Below are 24,517 nucleotides of genomic sequence, written 5' to 3' on the forward strand. Positions count from 1 at the left end.
TGAGCCCCGTTCGTATTTTGTACTCAACGCGTATTCCGTTCGACCCCGTTTAAATCGTCTTCGGTTGAGCCCCGTTCGTATTTTTTTTTATTTTTTTTTTTTTTTTTTATTTTTATTTTTTTTTTTCTCTTTGCAATTAATTTTTTATTACTCAACTCGTATTCTCGTTCAACCCATTTAATTCAAGTTTCGCTAAGTTCTGTTCGTATTCCCTATTTCAACCCGTGTTTCATTTCACCTTACTAAAATCGTCTCTCGTTTCATGTACTTTGCTCTTTTATCTCGACGATCAATTTTTGAAAACTACGTAGTTTCCGTGTGTTTCTCTCGGATCTACGTTGCGTGAACTTGCTAAAGTGGTATCCCCAACGGATACATTCTCGTGAGGTGTTATACATGAGTGAAATAAAAAAACGATCTTCACGATATCCAACGTGTGGACGGCCCCCCAGCCGGCGACTTCACCCTGAACTTTTTCTTTCATCCCGACTTCCACAACTGGAAGACGCATACACGAATACGGAGCAAACAGTTGCACGGGGGACACCTCAGACGCCGTCTTCCTCGAGTTCGGTTTTCTCAGAAGAAGCTTCACTGGTACAGCACGGCACTGACGAGGAGTCTTCAGAAAATTCATCAGCGGATTCCGACGACGATTCCTCGTCCAGTAGAGCTTCCTTACTGCCTCCTTTACGTCTATTCTCTTTGGCGAACATGGCGGCAAGTGTTCAAAAGTTCATCGCACCCCCCATCTTTTCAGCTACGCTGGAAGAAGACGCAGTGGATTGGCTAGAACGGTTTGAATTAGCTGCGACATATAATCGGTGGTCAGATGCTGATCAAGCGAGAAATTTCGTGATGTATCTAGAGGGGCCAGCTCGTAAATGGTTCCTCGTGCATACTCATCCGAATCATTGGGAAGATTTACCGGCACGTCCAGACCCAACTGATCCCACATTACCCAACTTACCGGCGGCTACCGGTCTCAAATCACAATTTTCGGCGGCTTTTCGACAAGCAAATTTTTCACTAGTTCAGGAGTGCAAACTCAGACAGAGAGAACAAGGAAATGAGGAAGACGTAGTGGCATATTTTTACGACATAATAAATATGTGTCGCATAGTCAATCCGACTATGTCGCAGGAGCAGCAGCTCCAGCACTTGTATCGTGGATTGAAACCAACATTGTTACAGAAGATCTATCCCCTACAACCAGCATCGACGACGGAATTCCTGGACGTAGCCAAATTACACGCCGAGGCCAACAGTTTAGTAAACCGAAAAGTTCTTTCACAATCGCTGTTAGCCGTGACTCCAGACGTTCCTGATTCGTCAACAGCGGCGTCGACGAAACTGGTCAAGGAATTAGCGGGATTGTTAACCGGTCTTCAACAAACGATTGAACATCTCAGTAAACCTCAAACAGCCGTCTCACCGCGATCGCTCAACGTTTCGGGAGCATCCAATTGGAATCAGTCGGGTCGCAATAGGAGGACGACGGAAGGACGTTTTATTTGCGGTTTTTGTTCAAGAGCGGGACATACGGATTCACGTTGCTTCAAAAACCCATCTTCCTCCTATTATCGAGGACAGGATTTCCGATTTCAACAAAACAATAGACAAGAACAACCAGTTAACAATAATCAGCAGGGACTTTCAGGCCCACGAAACAATGTACAACACCGACCAGTTAATAATATTCAAACGATGCCGTCTGGAGACACGCAAAATTGTTCAACTTTTCCAGTTCATCACATCGATTTTCCTTTTCCGGATCACTATCTTCAACAAGAGACCGATGGTGATCTTGTTTCACCAACGGTTCCGCAACCTAACACCTGCCATCACCAGGAGGACAACGGAGCTTGGAGGTCAGATACGTCCCACTTAATTAAAGAAATTGTAACGTGTGGGCCAGTGACTACCAATGCGGTGGTTGATACTGGTGCAGCGATTAGCGTTATGTCTCCAACACTTTTACATCGTACTGGCTACCTTCTTCAAGAATGGCACGGACCGGCCATTGTCCTAGCAAATGGAACTCGTGCTGTGCCACTAGGAGGGGCACAGATTTCCATCACATATCGCAATAAAACGGCTTCAGGAACAGCAGTAGTGTTGCCCATGAATGAGATTGAGTTTTTAATGGGAAACGACTTTTTGCGACAATTTGGTCACCTTCATGTGGATTACACTGGCGAACAAGCACACGTTATTTTGGGGGACCTGCCATCTTTTGCGTTGAACTTCCCGGAACCACCCGTTCGACACACTAAACTTTGGTCGCTGGAAGAGTGTATAATTCCGGCATTTTCGGTCGTACCGGTTCTTACGACCTTGGACACTCAGTTTCCCGGGGTTTTTCTGTTTACTCCGTCGGAAAAGTTGCTTTCAACTAAATCACTGTCAGTGGGTCATGCAGTGCTGTCTAACACAACACGATCGCTCCCAGTGACCAATCTGTCGGCCATTCCGGTCTGGTTAAACAAACATTCTACTCTAGGGACTCTCCAACCTTATACGGACGACGTGGTAGTTTGTGATCTCCCTGACTCGTTCGATGGAGTGAACCAAGTCGTTTCAAATGATACCCTACCGTCAAAAAAAAACATGTCAGAAACCAGCCTCGAAACCAACATTAACCCTGACTTGAGCCCGCAACAAAAACTCTCTCTGATGGCTCTACTACAAAGTTATCGGCAAACGTTTGCATCATCAGATACGGATATCGGTTACTGTACCATGGCAGAACATCCAATAAATCTGAAAGAAGGTACAACTCCAGTGTGTCAACGTCCATATCCTAGTGCGTGGAAAGCCCGAAAAATAGTTCAAACTTTATCCGAAGATATGTTAAAAGCAGGCATTATCGAACGATCCGATAGTCCATGGGGTGCTCCGGTGGTGCTCATTAAAAAAAAAGATGGGTCATGGCGATTTTGTGTGGACTACCGCGGTTTAAATGAGGTCACAATTAGGGATGTGTACCCGTTACCACGCATTTCGGATATTTTAAGCAAGCTGGAAGGCGCCGAATATTTTTCAATAATGGATCTCCAGTCGGGGTATCATCAGCTTCCTTTGCGTAAAGAAGATCGAGAAAAAACAGCCTTCATTACAGCGGATGGACTATATCACTTCAAGGTACTGCCCTTTGGTCTCTCAAATGGTCCTAGTTCATTTCAACGAGCAATGGACATTATATTGGGCGGTCTTCGATGGTCGTCATGTTTGGTATATTTGGATGATGTGGTGGTATACGCCCCTACCTTTGAAACCCATCTACTTCGCCTTATTTCGGTTCTGTCCTGCCTAGACAAAGCGGGTTTAAAATTGAAAGGATCTAAATGTCAGTTCGCTATGACTACGCTTAAAGTTTTAGGACACATAGTGTCAAAACAAGGCATTGCCCCCGACCCGGACAAAATAGTAGCGGTTCGGGATTTTCCGGAATGTAATCAAGGAAAAACTACAAGTACCAAAATCAAACAGATACAAAGCTTTTTGGGATTATGCTCATACTACCGACGACATATAGCAGGATTTGCAAAAATCGCTCAGCCTTTGACGGCTCTGACTAAGAAAGGGGCGACATTTCTCTGGGGAGATGAACAACGAAACAGCTTTACGGTTCTCAAAAAAGCATTGACATCAGCACCCATATTGGCACATCCAGACTACGAATCCCCAATGATGATAATGTCAGATGCGTGCGGCTATGGCATCGGAGCTGTTTTGTCACAATCAAAGGAGGGAAAAGAATTTCCCTTGGCGTATGCCAGTCGGCTACTCTCAAAAGCCGAACTAAACTACTCCATTACAGAAAAAGAGTGCTTAGCGCTTATCTGGGCCTTGCAGAAATTCCGAGGATTCATATGGGGGTGTAAGATCATTATCATCACGGACCACGAAGCCCTTTGCTGGTTACGCACGAAGAAAGATTTGGCCGGTCGATTGGCACGTTGGAGCCTTTGTCTGTTAGAATATGAAGTAGAAATTCGATACCGCAGTGGGAAATTACACACCAATGCAGACTGCCTCTCACGTTTTCCGCTCAATTCCGAGGACACAAACGACGAAGAAAGATGCGTTACAATTGGAACTCTTAGTTACGCAAACAACGAATCATTCACGAACAAAGACTGGGACGAGTTGACTGCTAAACAACGGGACAATCATTTGTGGAGATCGATCATTACAAAACTGGAGAATAACCGATCGGCGGGTAGACGATTTTGCTTGAAAAATGGGAAACTATTCAAAATTAAACACTGTTGGGGTCAGACATATCTTCGCTTGTGCGTTCCTCCAGAATACACGCATATCGTTCTGACTAAATACCATGACGACCCTACAGCTGGACATTTGGGGATTCACAAAACTCTTGCAAAAATTGGACAACGCTTTCATTGGCCCGGGTTAGAAAAGGAGGTAGTGTCTTACGTTAAATCTTGTAAGCTTTGTCAATCCCGGAAAAGTCCAAAAATCAAGCCTGCAGGACTATTACAGTGCATTCGAGTGTCTCGCCCATTTCAAAATGTGGGGATTGATCTACTGGGGCCGTTCACGATATCCCACGGCGGGAATAAAATGATCATTGTAGCGGTTGATTACCTCACTAAATGGGTCGAACTTTCACCATTGCCCTCAGGGAAGGCGGATGTAGTATCAAAATTCTTGGTGGAACACATTGTGTTACGTCACGGAATGCCGGAAAAACTCATATCAGATCGAGGAAAGTGTTTTATGGCTGATATCACACAAACCGTTCTACGTACCTTAGGGATTCAACACAAAACGACATCTAGCTACCATCCACAATCAAACGGCCAGGTTGAAAGGATGAACCACACATTGGCAACCATGATTTCTATGTATATTTCCGAAGACCAAAAAGACTGGGATGCACAACTAAAACACATTTGTTTTGCATATAACACTTCACGACAAGATTCTACTGGGTTTTCCCCATTTTTTCTGCTATATGGGCGAGAGCCAGTACTCCCAATCGATTTGCTAGTAGGTACATGCCCGCAGGCCTGGGTACCGGAATCACAGGAAGTGTTACCATACGCTGAACAATTATTGTTGAACCTGACACGTACAAGAAAAACAGAAGAAAGGGTATGATGCCCGACATAACGACATCACCTTCCAAAAAGGTGATTTAGTTCTAATTTACAAGCCTATCCGAAAAAATGGAAGATCAGAAAAATTACTCCATCGCTGGATTGGTCCTTACATTGTGCTACGGCAAACAACCCCGGTAAACTATGAAGTGCAGCTACAACATAGCAAGAAAAAAACGGATATTGTACATGTAGTGTGCATGAAAATGTTCGTCGAACGTATCGTCGAGTCAGATCCACGCACTCTCTCCGCGTCGTACAAACTACCTCTACCAGATCAAGAGGTGACGGAACACAGACAACTACATTCCCTGCCTCCGCAATCGCGCTCGTTAGATGTTGCTCCCGAAGCTACTGTTGAAGTTGCAGAAGCTAGGACGTCCCAACCGCCAATTCCAATAACCGAGCAATCGACAATAAACAACCGAGGCAACCCAATTGACTTGCCCCCACGTATTCGGCGCAAACCAAATTTTTTCATGGCCGGACTCATCTATCTTTTGTTACTAGGGTTTGGTAACGCGCTGCCGTCGAAAGACGGCATTATCATCCGGGATACGGCAATCTTTAAAGAACAGCCCAGCATTTCTATCAGCGAATCTTCCTGGACGGTAGTTACGGACGTCCTGCTCCATGACGCCGAAACATCAATTGCAGCAGTAGAAGACCATCTGGCGAAACTTTCTCGAGTAGCACACGCTCATCACATGGATGGCATCAAATTTGAAAAAGACGACGTGCGTACAGCATGGAGGGACACCACCAGCTTTATGGCGGCCAATAAAATTGATAACCAAGTACGATTAATGGGGCGGACATTGAATGATTCTAAGACTCGCCTGGCAACATGTGCTCTCACATTATCGGGGGCACGGCGGCCAAAACGGGGTATCCTGGACCTGGGAGGTGCTACGTTAAAATGGCTATTCGGAGTATCGACTCAAGCAGATCTCCAAGACCTCAATTCTCGCATCGAAGCTTTGTCGAAATCGGATAAAACCGTAATACACCTGCTGGATCAACATGCGTCAATTATCAACGAGACTCTACAAATCACACGATCCAACTTGGCCCTTTTGACAGAGCTACAAAATCAGTCGGAGATTTTAACACAAAGAGTAGATTACATCATGGACTACATTAAGTCTTATGAATTGATTCATGTACAACAAACGCAATACTTCGTAGAATTAGACGCGACATTTAAAACCATGGAACACATTTTAGGGTGGCTACAGCAACAAATTGAGTCATGGGAAATCGGGTTATCTGCCTTGGCCAATGGACGACTCTCGCCACAAATGTTATCACCAACAATGCTTCAAAAGGTAATAGCGGACATCAATATTAATCTCCCATTGGGCTGGGCGATTCCATCCGAAGATTTATGGGTTATCTATCGCGAAGCACGAGTGTCAGTTGCAGTCATTAATAATCATTTTCGCCTGTTCATTGATATTCCTATCTATGACCATGCTCAACACTTCAATCTGTTTCAGATCATTTCCCTTCCCAAACCAACAAAAAACGGTTCACACGGGGTGCGTTTTACCAACATTCCGGATTTTTTGGCGGTTGCGCCAGATCTCGATACATTCATCGAACTTTCCAGTATAGAAATTTTAAATTGCCGTCAACTTAACAAACAACTTTGCGCTTTCCATACTGGATTCTCCAAACGGGGGGCTCGTACATCCTGTGCTGTTGCCTTATTTACGAATGACGTGTCACAAATTGGTTCTTACTGTCAAACCCAATTTGTACAGTGGAATGGCCCAGAAGTGGCATATTTAGGCCAAAACCAATGGGCCTTTTCGGCCGTAAACCCTCATAGTGTGGTGTTCTCCTGCCCACCGGATAACAAACGACCTCCCCCGCAAAGATTACAGTTACCTCCTATTGGATACTTCGAGGTTCCCTCGGGTTGCACTGCCAGAACCGATCACTGGATTTTTCCAGCCAGTTTGGAAGGTTCCACGGTGTCCACGGCTATCGCACTCCAAATTCCGAACTTACCAGACTTTCGTCCCAATATCACGTATAATAAAGCCGCAACCGTAATCCCATTCCCGGTTACCAACACCTCTCATTTAACTCGCATGAGTGAATTATTGTTACAACAGGCAGCTGTAGAAGTGAAAGCATCGATGACGCAGGACCAGATTGTGCGTTTGCTGGACTCTTCCAGTCCAACGGTCACCCATCAATGCGCTTACCCGTATGAATGGGTGGTAGCGTTTACTCTCTTAACCCTTGGGTTAGGTGGGCTTACTGTGTTCACGCTGCTCCTGTCCCGACGGATGATGAATCATCTTCGCCAAAACAACGGAGTTTACGAAATCGCCGATTATCATCCCGTACGGCCCTCTGGACCGCCGACGCTGGAGGAAGACAACTGATTCTTTCGTGTTGAATTGGCCCATCGGGTCGATGGCCTCTTCGTGGGGGGGATCTGTCACGTGGAATCGAAGGACACACACGTGTTAATGGATTTCACGTGCAACTCTTCTCTCGTCTTGAACTGTAAGGTCAAGTAGAGTTATCTACTTGACCATCTTAACTACTCCTTCCGTATACACTTTCTACTTTACCCTAGAAAAAGGGTTAGAACGTCGTAGCGGTCATCTAGGTGTTATCTAGATGACCATCTTTTCCTAGATTCTTCCGGCGTCACCCGTAACAGGGTGATCCTTGCCTTTAAATACCCCGAGCCTAAGTAGGTTCGGGGTTCAGTCTTCTTCAGAAAGTGTCTTAGATTGTTCCTTCGAAATACACCCCGTTCTCCTCTAATTACTGTCTCAAGTGTTCTTACCCTCTTACATCGGCTTCCCCGCAGTTCCCCGTCACATTATCTTAAATCAATCTGGAAGTCCATGCTCACTGGATTGGGAATCCATTTGTCGCTGAGATGAGAATATTGAGAATCCCTGTCGCGAAGTGAAAATGAAATAAATAAAAAATAAAAAGATTCCGAACATCGGTAGACCGGGAGTCCACTCGTCACTGATACGGGTGTCTTTTTGTCGCTGGCATTTGAGTATTCTAATGTCTTTATCTGTAGTACGTTTTTAATTTTTTGTGTCCCTGTAATACTTCTCTCGGTGTCTATACAAAAATAATCACGAAAACATCACGTTCGCAATAAAACATTTTATCGCAATTGCGAGTCTTTCTAGTGATATAGGGTGTCATAGTATAATTTTGAAAATTAAGTAGAGATTTGAACGTAAATAAAATACCGTGAGATGTTGGCGCAATAGTAGTAATAATTTGCATTAACTCTGGTGAACAAACACCGTTGATTAGTAAACTCGTATTTTATAAATGAAAGTGATTTAATAAATGTAAAAATCGTTGCTTTTTTATGGCATGAATAAAACTGAAAAAGAAGCAATAAACGTTTATTAAAATTGGCTCGACGGCAATGCCTTGGTTAACTCTATGCTTTTTACGGGGGGAGGGACTAGAAATGATGTATCCTACAATACGTTAGGAACCAAGGCGACCGATTGAGAAAGAAAACGCACCTTCTTTAACATGATTGTTATTTCCTTAACATATCGCGGCGAAAGAACAGATCAGGTTGCTTCATGTAGTCATGTCAACGACACATAGTTTATATCGCTGATACAGAGATGGCAACAGTAGACGTAAAAACAGATTTCGTTTCTCATCTCGTTATCTCTGGTACCTTTCTTGTTGCTAGCTAATACATTTAGTTTACACTGCACGTAGCCAGGCGTCTCTGCCGGCGTGTGTCTCATCTCTTTATCTCTGGCTCCAAGCTTGACAGAAAATATTTTAGAAAAAAACACCGAAAGCTACCCTTTCATATCTAGGAATATCATGTTTATTCTAAAGCATCAACAATTTTAAATGAGCAGTTGATATCAAATGATTTTTTAAAAGTGTGATTGGAAAGTAATTTTTTTTTCTTTTGCGCATTGTAAAGCTTTGTTAAATAGTTCCCATCGTCAAAAACATTTGCCTCAATTGGATCTAATATTTCGTCCCACCAACCGCCGTGATGTGACGTAAGTTGAAGTACTTTTAACGTTTGCAGTAGAATAAATGGTTTTCTAAGGAAAACAAATTATAATTAACACATAATTCCATGTAGGTAACTACCTTAAGATCAATTCAATATAGTTTATATTTTAATGACATTTTCTCCCCTTTGAAATATTATTTTTTAAAGTAGGTTTTATTTCCTTTACATCAGCTTCAAGTGGGCAACAAAAATGGGCAGCAGTGATGAAGGGCTCTTCGATAGGTCTCCTACTTGCCTGCGGAGCAAAGACAGAAAAACTCATCGAAAACCAAAAAAATCAAGGAGCAGTAAAAGGCACATGAAAGACAAAGGTTATCTTAAAGGAAAGCATGGCAAAAGCTCCTCAAACAACAAAACCCCTGTTGAGTACAGTGATGTCAGTTCTGAGGCCTTCAGTGAACCTGAACAAGGTGAAATAACAGATGACAGCCAAGTAAGTCTCAGTGAAGGAGAAGTCAGTCCTGTGAGGCAAAGAGCCATGTTTGGAAATCAAGTGCGAAGCAGAGATCACAGCAATGCAGGAGATTATGTGTCACAAACGTTTAACAAAGACTACCAAACTTTGGAAGAACCTTCTGAGCAGAAGTCTACCAAGAAAAGTAAAAAAGATCGTAAGGATAAGAAGCATAAAAAAGAGAAACGCAGAAGAAGATCTCGTTCACCCTCACGTTCCCCTTCTTGTTCTCCGTCGCTGAATCGTAAAAGAAAGAAGAAACATAGACATCGTTCACCTCCTTCGAAGTCGTCATTCCCAGAAGGAAGTCCGGTTAGTTCAGACGACATGGTTGTTTTACCGAAAAGGGATACGGCCGTCTGTAGTGCCCGCTACTTATCTAGCCGAAGTGCTAGTAGCCGAGAAGAGCACATGCATCAAGAATCGCGTCTCTGTGAATCAACGTTTGAGTACCGTAACCGTAAATCGTCAGTCATAGAAGGACCACCAGTTCGAGTAGTGCGAGAATTATCCTCACCTGAAAACTCTCCTACCTATTTTGCTTCGTCTGCCTCTCCTCCTCCGGCCTCAAGACCACGAGAACCGCAAACGAAGGAAATTTTTTTGGATGTATCAGTCTCCAAAACAAAAGGATCTTTGTCTGAAAGGCAACGGTCTCGCTCTCCACGCACCCCTGAGAAAATTTCACCTTTGAAAGGTGACGGTGATTTATCTCCTCATACGCCACCGCTTCCCCCGAAAGCGTATGAGAAATTCAAGGTTTCGAAAGAAACAGCCAAGAAAAGTCCAGTGAGAGTCAGAACTCCTCCTTATCCTCATCCTGAAACCAATAGGAAAAGGAGAAAAACGAGAAGCCGTTCTCGTAGCCGTGATAGAGAAGCGAATCGCAAACGTAGAGCCCGTAGCAGAAGTCGCAGTCCGAGTCGGAACAGAAAAACTGGCCCACGCTCGCCACCTTCTAGTGCAGGACGTATTGTCCGCCGTTCGAAATCGCGCAGTTGGTCTCCAAAACGACAACCTAACCGATCTCGCGACCGCTCTTACAAGGTGAGCCGTAGTCGAAGCCCACCACCCATTCGAAGCAGCGAGCAACGTCGGCCCCCTGTCCCAGTCCCATCCCCGGCCCAAGTATCGTCTGGGATACCCAAAACGTTGGTTTCAAATCGTACGAACATGATTGACACTAGCTTGTTTGCCGAAATGGTCAAAACCAAATCAAAGAAAATGCAAGAACTTGACAAACAGCCAAGGCAACGTTTCGAATCTAAAAGTGAATCGGATGGACCTTTGCCTTCTCTACTGGACATTCCTATTCCGGTAGAATCGACGACGCCCCCTCACCCTACTCCTGCTGTTTCCGCCGGTGGTTTCATTCCTGTTTCAGCTTCCGTGTCGGACATTAAAGGCAATCAACATTCGTTGAGTAAGATAGAGTTACCGCCTTCTCCTTCCAGTCAAGCATCATGCGTCAGGAGCCCTCCGCGGAAGAACAAAAGCCTTGTCAAGGATTTGCCGATGCCTTCTGTTGTATCTGGCGCCGAAGAATTGAGTCCGGATGAAGACATGAGTGGTATGACGCCTCCTTCCAACGTGGATGGAATGGCGGTTGGTGGAGTAAAAGGGCCCCGCCCCAAGTCGCTTCGCCCAATCATCTACGGGAAAAAGTTACTGGAAAGTATGACGGCCAAGGATTGGGGTGTCCGCTGTGTTGACACTTTTGAAATGGTGGCTCAGATTGGCGAAGGAACCTACGGACAGGTGTACAAAGCCAAAGATAAAGCAACAACCGAAATGGTGGCCCTGAAGAAAGTACGACTAGAAAACGAAAAAGAAGGATTTCCCATCACGGCCGTTCGTGAAATCAAAATCTTGCGTCAGCTCAATCACCGTAATATTGTCAACCTGAAGGAGATAGTCACCGACAAGCAAGACGCACTGGATTTCCGAAAAGACAAAGGCTCCTTCTATCTTGTCTTTGAGTACATGGATCACGATTTGATGGGTCTTTTGGAATCGGGATTAGTTGACTTCAACGAGCAGAATAATGCATCTATTATGAAGCAACTTTTGGATGGGTTAAATTATTGTCACAAGAAAAACTTCCTTCACCGTGATATCAAGTGTAGCAACATTTTAATGAATAATCGCGGTCAGGTAAAGTTGGCCGATTTCGGATTGGCGCGTCTTTACAATGCCGAAGATAAACAACGTCCCTACACCAATAAAGTAATTACTCTCTGGTACCGGCCTCCTGAGTTACTGCTAGGTGAAGAACGATATGGTCCTGCAATTGATGTTTGGTCTTGTGGCTGTATTTTGGGAGAACTTTTCCTCAAGAAACCCGTCTTTCAAGCAAACGTGGAGATGATGCAGCTTGAGCTCATATCTCGTTTGTGTGGAACACCTTGTCCAGCTGTTTGGCCCACTGTCGTCAAACTGCCCCAGTGGCACACGCTCCGTCCTAAAAAGACCTATAGAAGAAGGGTTCGCGATGAATTTGCTTTCATGCCGTCTGCAGCACTGGATCTTCTCGACAAAATGCTTGAGCTCGATCCTGACAAGAGAATCACAGCAGAAGATGGACTAAAATCCCCGTGGCTCAAAACTGTTGCACCTGACAGGTATACCTTATGCAAATTAACCTTCATTTCGTTTGCTGTAAGTTATTATTTGTGTTTCGCGACAGTTTCCCTCCGCCCATTCTACCAACATGGCAAGATTGCCACGAATTGTGGAGTAAGAAACGACGACGTCAAATGCGGGAGCAACAAGAACAGCAACAACGTCAACAAGCTGCAGCCAATCATGCTCCTGGTAATGGTCGAGCACCAGAGGAATCAGCTGAATCTACTTTGACTGGAGGGTAGGAAAATGCGTATATATTATGGCTCTTTGTAAAGGCTCTGCTGACGCAGTATCAACCTTATAATTTCAGTTCGTCGCGAAATCTGAAGTTAGAGGCCGGTGGGTTCAGCGTTTCTCCTCATACAGCATATCGGTACCAACAGTCGCGTTCGGCTGAACACCCCACCACACCTCCGATTCCCAATAGAGGATCTGCAAATAATGCTGGAGGTCATGCTTCGTTGTCCCTGTTGCAACAGTTGACGTCCATTAAAAAGTTGCTCACGAGCCAGCAGACGGTTCGCGTGGATCAAATTACAACTCTTCTCAATGAAAAGGTAAAGGCAGTTTCCTCAAATTAATTGGGCTATTGGTTGTTCACTTTCAAAATCGAACATTAGGTTGATGCGGAATCCTTTCGATTGGTACAGAATCTGAATACCCAACTAAAAATGGCAGCGTCTGTCTCCAAGAACTCGCAGCCCAACGTCAAAGCGGCAAATGCGTCGTCTTGTAGCCTTGATCCCCATGAAGCCATTTTTCTTCCTGGAGGTAAGTGTCTTGAGTTTTTCATTCTGTAAAGATACGTACCGGTCTGTGTACGCATCGGCTTTCTGCCTAAGATGCATCGAGAACCATAGAAATGTCAGTTTGTCTGTTCGAACTCTTTGCCTATTGTTTCTGGCAAATTCAAGTGGATTATAACTGTAGGGCATTCTTGGTCTAATGGTTCAGATTCCGCAGCCGCGGATTGTTCCAATCAAGTTGTTGGTGGGAGCCTAGCTACAGAAGGAGTACGGACTGCACTGGCTCAACTATTAAATCTTCACGGAATGCATGTCAATGGCCTCGAGCCTCTCGTCGGCCATCCTCCAACACAGAATTCCGGCGGTAAGTGGTATTGAAAAGAAAAGCAGAGAAATAACTCTTTCTTTCTTCAACGCTTGACTTCTACATCCGTTGTTCTTTAATTTGTCGTACCCTATCCTTCCACACTTTGCAGTGTGTGACGTTTGCCATTATTTAATGAAATAAATGGATTCATATGAAGCGTGTAACGTGACCTAACAATCTTCGCGTTTTAGCCATGGGGTTGCGTTAGGTATGACGTGCGGTTTAGTTTTTTTTGTATGATGAAAAATGGTCAGAACAATCGAAACGTTTGATGTTTTCCTCTAAGTAAGTCACGTTTGACGTCGCAGTCTCATTTATATGTAGTACTCTGAATTCGATTTTCAATTCCATTGTTTTTCACCTTTCAGTTGGATCTCAATATCCCTTTAGATAGATAATGTGAGATGGAGTTTTTAGTTTTTCTGCGGAGCCACGTAGTGCGTAATCGCCTTACTTGGCTGGACAAACTGGGATAGCTATAGACGAATTGCTGGCAACGTGTAGTTGTCTTCGTGTACCATTCTTGAAAAAGAGGAAAAAGAACTAGGAAAGGTGACACGTGTTCTAATGTGGCATATTTTAGGGTTTATGGTGAAGCCGGCACCACTGACGACAGCCCAGTAACCAATAGCGTTGCACGCTTGTCAGTAATCAATTCTGTGTCCGTGCACCTAGTCGTACTGACCTCGCATAACACAAAAGTCAACGAAAAAGTGAAAGGGTTACACCGGCTAAACGATTTGTCATAGTCCACGTAGTCCTGACATAAGCTTCCATAAACTAGGCATGGGCTGTAGTAATTGACTGTAAAAAGAATTAACTTATTGCAAAATTTTCGGGGTATTTTTTATTGCCAGAAATGCGTTTTATCTGCAATAGTAGAAAGCCAAAACAATCAGTGTAGTGTTAATGGAAAATCGAAATTTGGCTCAGTTGGTCTACTTTGTTTTACAGTATCGACATTCACATGACTCCATTTATTTTGTTACTTGTGTTAATTGTCTAGATTATGCTAGCACTAACTTTGAAAATTACCTAAACCATTACCACAAATTAAACAAAGCTTCAATCTTTTTAGATCCACCTTGAGCTGCGTAGGCTACTGCGTGTCACCAGAAACAGCAAGGCCGTGTTCGTTTGGCTGTAAATGGTAAGTAGGAATCGAACGCGAAAAATTATCCGATGCGTCAAATGAACAAATTTGATTGGGTTTACATTCTTGTATATGTAAACGAAATTGCTATAAGCGTGATATAAATACCATAAACTTCTTCGAGTTGGATCTCTTTTTAATAGTTTGCGTTCGCTGTCCTCTGCGCTCTTGGTTCTATTTCTGTTTAACGGTTTAGTAGTGCGAGTTGAAGTTCATTGAAGATTTTATTTACTATTTGTACCGTAATATATTATGGGCATTCTATATTCGTATGTTTAATACGTATATACGTGGTAGTATTTCTCCTTTTACTTATACACTGTGTTGAACCAATTCTCCATCTATTGAGATATTTTGGGACTGAAACCGGTAGTGGTTCCACTGGTGATGTCAGATGAAAGACGACATTTGCTGTTAGAGCCTCTACAGGTTTTTCTACAGCTGATAGTGTATGAAGTAAGTAGGTCATTTCGACTTAAAGGAGGCTGATGCATTTTTCTCTTTAAGTGTGCTCATAGTTATTAAGAGCAAGTTATATTTCTGATATTTAAGAAAACTTATGGTGAACTGGCCTAATGTAAGAGAAGTGCCGAGTTGTTGACAAACACGTTAGAAAGCCGAACTTAATTGTATGTGATATTTTGTAAAATTATTTGTTTAATCCTTAATGTTTTTGGTAAATTGTGTCATTCTCTGAACAGGTACAAACTCTTTAAGACAAAGACTTAGCCAACATGGCTGATAAGTTGGGGCTTGGGCCTGAAATTAAGGAACTTCGTTTGGGTAGCAGTTTTACCAACCCAAGGGGATCAGCATTTCATACCTTTCGATGTAATTTCTTTACTCATCTTTTCCCATTAACACAAAAAGTTTGACTCTATGTTGCTTTTCAGACGATTTTAAGCCAGCAAGTGTGGATACCAGTAAAATGGCCACTGTTGACATATTACCAAACAACGAAGTTAATGTGACTGTCCCTCACTGTGATGGTGCAGGAACTTCACAAACTTCTGTCTTTAGAGGTCCCAAAAAACCGTACACAAAGGAATGTGTACTAATAATTGATCACAACACAGGTGAAATAACATTGGAAAGGTTGTCCCACAATATCCAGCTAAAAAAAACAAGGTATCTTGCCACCTAGTTTCCTTTTTTAAATTTTTTATTATAGAAATTACCTTTTGAACATTTAGGGCTGAAGGCACTGGTAAAGCCGGAAGATCATCATCACCAGTTGATCTAACACCACAGCAACCACAGTACTATTCTCAGCAAAAGAAGTCATCTCCATTGCAGAAATCACCAACATCTTCTTTTTCACCTCCCACTCCCTCTCCCCCATACAAGTAATTTTTGTCTTTTTAATTTTTTGCGGGTGTATGTTTTATTTCATTTTATTTTAGAATTTTTTTTTTTTTTTTTTTTTAAATTTATTTATTTGTTATTTGTTTATTTGTTTGCCTGTTTCTGATATGGATAGGCTTTTGTTTTGTTTTTTTTTTTGTTTATTTTACTTTTTTTTTTTTTTTTTTTATTGTTGTTGCAGCTGCTGCTGCTGTTGCTCTTTTGTCTTTTTGTGCACCTTAGTAATCAAATCCTTATTTAATGCTTTTCAGTCCGACGCAAAAAAATTCTCCCAAACATGTTTCTGGATTTCCTATGAAGAAAAGCAGTTCATCTCCACACCAGCTTGTAGCTAATTCCAGTGTAGCACCAGCGTCAGGTAGCATGCCTCTATTGGATGACTTAGACCTGATAACGGAAGGGCCTCGACAAGAGGTTAGTGTTTTTCATTGTTTTGAAAATCACCTGAATATCAACGACCATGCATGTTTTAGGTTGCACCGACAGTTGGAGTGTTATCCGACAGTTCTAGCGACAGTGGAAGTGATTCAAGTTCGGATTCTAGTGAATCGGATTCTGATTCTGACTTGGAGGATACTCATATTCCTAATGAGCGAAATAATGGAAGCCCGGTTATACCGAAGGAACCCATGTCCATATCGAATTCTTCCCTAGCGCATTTGTCGATGCCTTCCCATTTGCTTAGCGAAGATTTGAGGTTGTCGGATTCCGGGTCGGAGAGTGACTGAAAATAAATTCAAATCCGTGTTGTTTGAGACAAGAGATTGCCATTGCTACCTCTTCCAACATGGAGACGAATCCCAAACGTCATCACATTTGCTATATCGTGTGGGCTCATTGTGAAGTTGTAAAGCTGGAGGCAACGGTCATCGATTTCATTTTTGTGGAATACGGATTATTCTTCAAAGAAAATGAAAACCTTTGTGCCTTTGGAATCGGCGATGACCTGCACATTCACTCATTCGTTATAATGGTTTATCTGCTGTTGATTGTGGTGTCTTTTTATGTGATCGCGCTGCTTCTATCTTTCTAGTGTGATTTACCTCGGGATGTGGTTTGAATACATGAATGGATTACAATTTCTTATATTAACAGGAAATCTTTCAGAAATAAACTTTTTAAATAATACTGTTTAGGTATTAGCATGGGTTGAGTGTAGCCATGAAAAAGCTAGTCGAAAGGGAAGAAATGATTGTTATAAGGACACGGAAGCGTTATTGGACCGAACAAACTAAATTTCTTTCGGGATTGGTTTCGAGAATCGTGTACCAAAAGACATGAGTCTATTGGTAATCCAATGGTGTGGAAGCCAACGGTAATAGTAATACGTGATGTCTCCAAATACATAGAACTAAAATAATAAGGTCTAAGTTAACCTAGTAAGTTGTACGTTTTTTCGGCTGTAGGAAACCGGCTTGCATTGTTGCTGGAAGGCGAAAAGAGAGCGGTTGAAAGAAAGGACCCACTGCTGTCCAATGGCGCGCGCTCTCTGCCTTGTGCTAGTAAAAATGCTTGCCTGATTTATTTATGTTCATGGAATTGACGGTGGTTAGCAGCAAGACTGTGATTCCGGTCAGACGCTGATCCAACTTGTCGGATAATCGGCAACGCTGCCTTAGCATACCTGTGGAGCACGGAAGGGCCATACTTTACGGCATGATACTTTGTCCCTCATTTAGCAACGATACAGTCGTGTGTATTGGTTCTCTGCTGACCCCCAAGTGTTTGGTCGCAGCATAGCTGTTATAGCTCGCACACGCTCAAGCCTTGTCCATACACTGGTGTCTTTCTTTTAAATCGGTGTTTACAGACGACATTTTCAAACGAAAATGAAAGTTTTTATGTTGGTGTCTCTTGTTTTAATCTGGACAAATTGTAAGTACTGTGATTCGTTCCGATTCTGAATTTACATAATAAGAGACATTATTTCTATAAAAGTCACTCTTTCTAACTTGATGGAAGCTCAAGTTTTATAGCACGAGTAATAATACATAGCGGTGTGTTGTGAAACTAGGGAAAGAGGAAAACGAGGTCAGCTACGCATCTTAACAAAAACTCGCTTTCCTACATCAACTTTCACGATTTTGATCATTCCATCTAAGATTCGTCGTCTGTCTAACATTAATCCTTGTTTCCATTTCAAAATTGTTGTTACTACACTAAGGGTGAAAAGTATTTTTCTAACTCTGTACTGTTCATAAAAACAAGGATTCCATTCTTCAATTGCTGAATTTAGTTCTAGACAAAATCTACTTTTCATTAATTTTTATTGCGTATGTTTCTGTTATTTAAATTTTTTCTCGTTGCATAATAGTTGGAGCGTGTGAAATCAAACGAAAACGACGACAAAGCGAAGACTATGTGTGTCCTGGAAGCAGTGGTAACTACGCTGACCCCAAATCCTGTCGCCGATTTTATCAGGTAAATCGCCTTTGTGGTCTGTCAAGGTTATGAGCACACAGCTTTCACATCAAAATATTGCCCTATGGTTAAAAGAACTGCATTACCCCCATATTGCTTTCTGTGTGAATTTTGCGCTTATTATCGTAGAGCATGATACTTTCTTTTACCTTTTACAAAAAAAGGGAAAAGCGTTCCATGGGAAAGTGGTAGAGGGCTCATTGAAAATTGTTACGCAGTAAGCCTAACACACACGCAAGACCAATTACTCGGTAAACCTTCATTCAAAGAGTTTTTTAAATCACTAAATTTCATTTGACGAATGGAGAGTAAAGGGTACTAGTGTGTACGTGCATTCTCCTAGAAGATTATGATAGGAAATGTTTCCCCGGGAATGGTGACTTTCAGCTGTAATGCCGACTCGGTGGCGAAGCCTCACATTAAAATGTGTTCTAAATTTACCAAACAAGACAACACGAAAATTTCAGAAAGTCATGCGTATTGCATGCTGGCCATGATTCCTATTTAACATTTAAAACAACGAGGTCATTTTAGAAGACCTTGCCGCTATAATACAAAGTTCCGGGTTTGCTCCCTTATTGATGGCAGTTTAAGGACAAGGTTAGGGCTACTCGGTTCCTGGCGACAAAACGGTCACAAGCATTGTGAAAACGATCGCGAACATATTTAGCTACTTAGCAGGCTAATAGCGATACCAGCTACGAGTAGGAAATAACGGTGTTTTGTGGTTTTGTTCGCTAATCGCTAGCATTTATAGCGATTGCTTAACGTTGCGATTCTTTGCTTCTTCACATACAGACTGACGCATTCAATTATTGATATGTTGTGGATAGGCTAACTGCACATCGAACAATCGAGGTTCAGTAAACAAAGCCGTGTAGTGTGTTATGCAGCTAATGAGCCTTTTACTATAGCCTGTACTACACCAACAACAGCAATATAAACGGTCGAAAGTGGAAACTCTGTTGCATCTAATAATCTGATCAGTGCTCACGTCTCCACGTACACCGGATGCATTACCAATAAGGCACTTTTTGTTTTCGAACCATCGACCTTGTCGCGAAAGATTTGATATCTCTGACCTTCCTTCCTTTCCTCTTCCACCAACTGAGGATTTAGCTTAATTTAAACACACACGGAATGGAACTGCAAGGACGTAAAGGAATCACTGTTCTATGTATGTAATACTTTGAATGTTTAGATGCTTAACAGCCATGGATATAAAAGAGCCGAAAAGGAGTATAGCATAAATCCGCATAACGAAGGCCACTGGTAAGCGGCACTGCCGCGCCAGATAGCATAAGGATTCCAGATAATTGTGCACATTGTGGTCGATTTCCTTGAAAGACTAACTAGTTCACTTTCACCTCAATGATTGCAGTGTGTAGAAGGTCATCCGTTTCTGAGCCGCTGTCCCTCCTCTCTCTCTATTTTGACGACATCCAAAAACTTTGCACCTTCAAAAACGAAGCTGTTTGCGGTCCAGTTGCTACAAGTAAGAACATTTCGATTATACATGTTTGATTACAGAGTTGCGTCGTTTTTTTCCTAGAAAAAGGCTAAACATAAAAATGAAAGAAAAAAGCATTGCAATATAGAATTAAAATTCCTAGGAATTTTTCCGCTGTCATCTGCGAATGGCGCAAAATATGCTGTATCAAACCTGTTTCAGTTTCAATTAAATGAAATGGGAAGAGTTCATTATCATAGTTTTTTTAATGAAACTTCGAACTCCAACGAAGCATGCATAAATCCAAAGTAGACCCTCATGGACTAAACTAAGAACTTTTATTCCTTAAACAGCTCCAGCCCCACTTATCGTCGAAGAGGTCGATCGGGCTCGTAAATGTGATCCAGCTAATTGCGAATTACCTAACTGCTTTTGCTCAAGCGATGGGTAAGTGCTACAATCCTTGTTCTAACCAGCTACCGTACACCAACATCCGACAGCACTTGTAAGAAGGAAATTAGCATGCAAGGAAAAGTGAATTAATTCCTTTACCTGGACTTGATTTCCTTCAGACGGTTATTGGTGGCCACACAAGACTGTATATGAAGTATACTCGGTTCTGTAAAAACATTAATTATTGGTTACCACGGAAATGAAACGAGTCAGCAAGGTTGATAGTTTCAGAATCTGAACGAGTGGTTTTTGTCGAATGTCGTTCCTCATCGACGCCCTTTTGTAAAAAATTAGCAAATTTTGTTACCGTGGAACCAGTTTAATGGCCGTGTCTAATCTGAAATAGCTTAAATTGAAGAGTCACACGTGAACATTAACCAAACTTTTAGCATGGGGAGTAAATAACATTTTATTTTTTATTTTATTTTTCAGGACACAAGTGCCCGGCGGATTGAATCCTAAAGAAGTAATATTTATTTATTTTTTAAGTTATATATTTATTTTTTATTATTGCCATTTTAAGATAAGCCTAGTTTAGTTAATCGCATACACCGAAACCAGAAATGATACGGGTAATCAGAGTTTTTTAAATAAAATATATAGATTCCGCAAATGGTACTGATAAGCATGAGTGACACAGTGAACAGCAACAATTATGTGGATTTTCACAAGGTAAGAAAATTGCTACCAAAATTATCTTTAGAGAATTCACAATGAAACTAAACAGCATTTTGAAAATAGGTGTTTGAAAAAAGACTGAATCCAAATGGTTGTCCGATTTTTGGTACTTTCTTTGTAGCTCATGGTAATAGCAAGAATTACATAAGGTCGATGTACTATATTAATCACGATATTCTTTTTTCTTTTCTTTGTAATAGAATTCTCAAATTACCAGAATATTCAACAGCTGCACCATGAAGGTTTCTTTCTTTGTTTTGTGTTTTAGCAGACAAAATTTCTTATGACAATTTTTTATTTTATGTAGGACACGAAATCGCTACCTACAGTATTAGGTCAGTTAGAAATCAACCATGCATTTTCAAAAAGACGCTTTCTACGTTTTTCGTTACCTTTTTTTTCCCACAGCCATAGGAAAAATTTTGACACCTTGGGATATGACGAATGGGTACAGGAACAAATTGGAATGAGAGAAATATTACAGGTTTTCACAAATTAATGAAAATTCGTACCTTACCGCTTCATTTTGGTGGTTTAACTATTTTTACGTTGTAAAAGAATTTCGCAAACATTTCAAAACATGACATTTTTGGAATGCGAAGTCCCCATTTGAAACCGGGCTACAATACGCAATATGAGGTGTTGGTTGACTACGGATACGTCTGGGACTCATCTGCCTCGGTACCGCCTCTAAAACTTCCCGTCTGGCCAGTATGTACAATATAGTTCAATGCAAAACAAAGTTATGACCATGTCCTAAATTATAATTAGTAACATTATATTCTGAATCATTTACAGTATACATTAGACTATGCTATCCCACATGAATGTCGATCTGGGACATGTCCAACTCGCTCATTTCCTGGTACGTATGTTATCCCTAAAAAGCAAACAGCAAGCCCTGTCTTGTTATTAGTTAACAAAAAGTCATCCTCTTCATTTCTCTGCAGGAATATGGGAATTCCCTCTAAATTCTCACTATATAAGCTCTTTCGACGGCGGATACTGCCCATTCATGGATCAGTGTGTCCTTCATAATTTGGACGAAAATGTACTCCAGTTGATTTGACTCGTCTTTTGACTCACTTTTGATGACGAGATATCTTATTGTATGCAGGATATTGTCATTTGGTTGAAAGAAGACTTTCTTCGATATTACGACGGTAATCGCGCGCCATATCTGATGGCTTTCCACACATCGTGAGTTTACTTTCCATTGTCACCTTTACTAGAGCTTGTTTCGATTCGTTTTTCCGTTAATGTCAAGCTGCTTTAAATCGTTCAGCACACTGCAGAAAAAAAATATCTGAGTTCGTGTAATAACACAGCGGAATATTTTCGTTCATTTTTTCTCTAGATGGTTTCAACATAAGACACTTGTCCGTGGGCTCCATCTCTTTATTGATTGGCTGGTTGAAACGTATGTCGATTTTTCGTTTCTTGGTTTGTTTCTTTAGTTTTAAAGCAGACATTTGTTATCTTAGGCCTGACGTATGGTTTGTGACACACACCCAAGGTATAATAACACCAAGTTTAAATTTTTAAATAAGAATTTTTCGATTACCGCATTGGTTTTCAGCGCTATTTTGGATAACGGAACCGAAAACGATTAAGCAAATGGGAAGCGTTTATCAACCATGGGATTGCAAAGAACGCCTCGTGCCTCCTCCACCGTGTAATCTAGCAACCAGCTGTCCTTTATCGTTTAAAGGCGAAAACGTTACAGAAATCAGGTAAGTTCCAACCTTTCTTTCTATTGCAATTGGATTGTAAAACAGACTACTCCTTATTCTTTTTATTTAGATATATGGCCTCCTGTTCTCCGTGCCCGAAAGTTTACCCTTGGTACTCTATGATACTTCTTTCACCATAGCTTCCCATTGTTTAATCAAGTTTTATTTTATAGGTTGGGCGATGCAAAAGGAGCAGGGTTGCCTCAGAAAGACGTTTACAAATCAGATAATCCTAGTCTTTAGGAATTTTAGAGATTGACAAAATGTGGAGATTAAAAGAAGTCGGACAAGCAAAACATGCAAACATTATGTATTGCTGCATGTGCAAGATAGTAAATACACTTTGAACACTACTAAACGTCACAGCCGAACACCTCAGCTAACGTCTAGGAAGCCATTTTTCCAGAACGTCTTTATACTTGACCCTCTCTATAAAAAAAAATTAAATAAAAAATAAAAATTTAAAACAAAAATATATGCAAGTTTACAAATTCTCTTTTTTCACATATTAACTTATTGGATAAGAAAAGTAAAGAATGTTAAAGCCTTTCCCCATAGTTTTCATGAGCGCATATCACACGAATAGACTATTAAACGGTAATACGACTCTAGCAAGAGGCTTTCGCTAACTGTTACGGCCCAAACAAAGTTTCACTCGACATGAAAATTACACTTGGCAATGATTGGCGGGTCGATGGAATTCACACAATCGCTTCAAGTGGAGACCACTTCGTCTTCCCAGAGCCACAACAGGTGTAGATGTGTACGCTACGTACAACTACGTAGGCTACATCTGTTAGTTGGGAATTTCAATTACCTGGTTTTCATTTTTTAACTGGCTCTGAAAATTAGGATTACTTACCAAATTTTAAGCAAACTATGAATCACTTGACCCCACTTTTCCAAAATATATTGTAATTGATTTAACAAACACGCTGAATACGGAAACGTTAACGAAGAGATAACAAGAAATTTGCTTTCACAAAGTTAAAGAGTGTGTGATATACAAGAAAATGAATGTTTTTGTGAAAACTGTTTCACACACTGTTGTAAAAATGCTGTAAAAACTTCATACCAGTTTCAGGAAAATCATCCGGATGGCTTCGCAGGTAATGAACCAATATGGCGTCGCGTTTGGCGTTACGGTTCTCCAACATTTGGTCTGCATATAGTCCAACTGTGGAAATGTTATTAAGCATATTTAGCATTACAAATCATTAAGTATGCATGATTTTTTGTTGTTTGACACTGCAATATTGCTAGTTTACCATGTATGTGTGGGCATACTAGGGAAATCAGAAAAAGAATTACCTGGTACACCGATAGCAATAAAAGCAATATGGCGTTGGATACCTATAAGAAAAAAATAATTTGTATTGACGTAAAGGGTTCCATTACAAGTAGAAAGAAATCAAATAAAACAGAAAGCAATGTCTCAAATTTTGCGCTTTTAGTATCTAGCAAGCCAGTAACTTATACAAAAAACTGTTCTTTTTACTTACCACTCATGACTGGCCTTCTTTGGAAATAATTCGTGATTACCGCAATCCCAAAACCCAATGCTCCGAAAAATGTGGGGCTGTAGAGTTTCGAAATAGTTGTACGACTGTCCCAAGTCAAGTTTCGAGTAAATAGTTCCAAATCGGAACGTGTTGAGGGGTTTTCCATTTCTAGAAGACCAGGGAATTAATGATTTTCTTGCCATATAACATATTATTTTTAGTTACCAAAAAATAGTTGCTATATTTCGACACTAACAGCCTAAAACCTCAAATATAGATCCCGATTTACAAAGAATGGTGTGTCGTCTGCAACTAGGACTTTGCGAACGCATAGACCGTTGCCGTTATTTTGGGAGATTTACGACATATTTAAAATTAATAAATACATTG

At 41.4% G+C, this 24,517-nt stretch overlaps 4 protein-coding genes across 8 annotated transcripts; 3 read left to right on the plus strand and 1 right to left on the minus strand.

Annotated features, from left to right (window-relative positions):
* Positions 1-8,890: 8,890 nt before the first annotated feature.
* On the plus strand, positions 8,891-13,528 carry LOC130698722 (cyclin-dependent kinase 12-like). Of its 3 annotated transcripts, none has more exons than XM_057521404.2 (6): positions 8,891-9,163; positions 9,328-12,255; positions 12,321-12,497; positions 12,570-12,816; positions 12,880-13,030; positions 13,190-13,528. In XM_057521404.2, the coding sequence occupies exons 2-6, from the start codon at positions 9,371-9,373 to the stop codon at positions 13,381-13,383; spliced, it is 3,654 nt and encodes a 1,217-aa protein (XP_057377387.1). In that variant the 5' UTR covers positions 8,891-9,163; positions 9,328-9,370; the 3' UTR covers positions 13,384-13,528. The 3 variants fall into 3 exon arrangements, with proteins under 3 accessions (XP_057377387.1, XP_057377388.1, XP_057377389.1); XM_057521405.2 differs by having other exon boundaries at positions 9,331-12,255; XM_057521406.2 differs by lacking the exon at positions 8,891-9,163 and having other exon boundaries at positions 10,657-12,255; positions 13,214-13,528.
* Positions 13,529-14,449: 921 nt separating this feature from the next.
* Positions 14,450-16,969, plus strand: LOC130698727 (ELL-associated factor 1-like). 3 transcript variants are annotated; one of them, XM_057521417.2, is made up of 6 exons: positions 14,450-14,522; positions 15,227-15,356; positions 15,419-15,653; positions 15,719-15,871; positions 16,142-16,304; positions 16,364-16,969. In XM_057521417.2, exons 2-6 carry the CDS (start codon positions 15,260-15,262, stop codon positions 16,616-16,618), a joined length of 903 nt encoding a protein of 300 aa, XP_057377400.1. In that variant the 5' UTR covers positions 14,450-14,522; positions 15,227-15,259; the 3' UTR covers positions 16,619-16,969. The 3 variants fall into 3 exon arrangements, with proteins under 3 accessions (XP_057377400.1, XP_057377399.1, XP_057377398.1); XM_057521416.2 differs by lacking the exon at positions 14,450-14,522 and adding an exon at positions 14,878-14,981; XM_057521415.2 differs by lacking the exon at positions 14,450-14,522 and adding an exon at positions 14,928-15,154.
* Positions 16,970-17,519: 550 nt separating this feature from the next.
* Positions 17,520-22,983, plus strand: LOC130698726 (chitin deacetylase 1-like). The gene is given in 20 exon segments (XM_057521414.2): positions 17,520-17,765; positions 18,205-18,311; positions 19,693-19,731; positions 19,734-19,806; positions 20,115-20,208; positions 20,647-20,680; positions 20,818-20,886; positions 20,956-21,019; positions 21,093-21,134; positions 21,200-21,227; positions 21,301-21,376; positions 21,451-21,603; positions 21,691-21,757; positions 21,843-21,943; positions 22,010-22,092; positions 22,250-22,312; positions 22,377-22,408; positions 22,472-22,625; positions 22,696-22,737; positions 22,799-22,983. Coding segments are annotated over 20 exon segments (1,437 nt in total). The 5' UTR covers positions 17,520-17,719; the 3' UTR covers positions 22,869-22,983.
* LOC130698730 (NADH dehydrogenase [ubiquinone] 1 subunit C2-like) lies at positions 22,920-24,440 on the minus strand. Its single transcript, XM_057521420.1, has 5 exons — positions 24,353-24,440; positions 24,128-24,295; positions 23,937-23,978; positions 23,701-23,802; positions 22,920-23,054 (listed from the first exon to the last, which is right to left on the minus strand). The coding sequence occupies exons 2-5, from the start codon at positions 24,291-24,293 to the stop codon at positions 23,005-23,007; spliced, it is 360 nt and encodes a 119-aa protein (XP_057377403.1). The 5' UTR covers positions 24,294-24,295; positions 24,353-24,440; the 3' UTR covers positions 22,920-23,004.
* Between the last annotated feature and the right edge of the window lie 77 nt (positions 24,441-24,517).

The sequence above is a fragment of the Daphnia carinata genome, chromosome 7 (assembly GCF_022539665.2).
Source record: "Daphnia carinata strain CSIRO-1 chromosome 7, CSIRO_AGI_Dcar_HiC_V3, whole genome shotgun sequence".
In the NCBI taxonomy this organism is placed as follows: Eukaryota; Metazoa; Arthropoda; class Branchiopoda; order Diplostraca; family Daphniidae; genus Daphnia; species Daphnia carinata.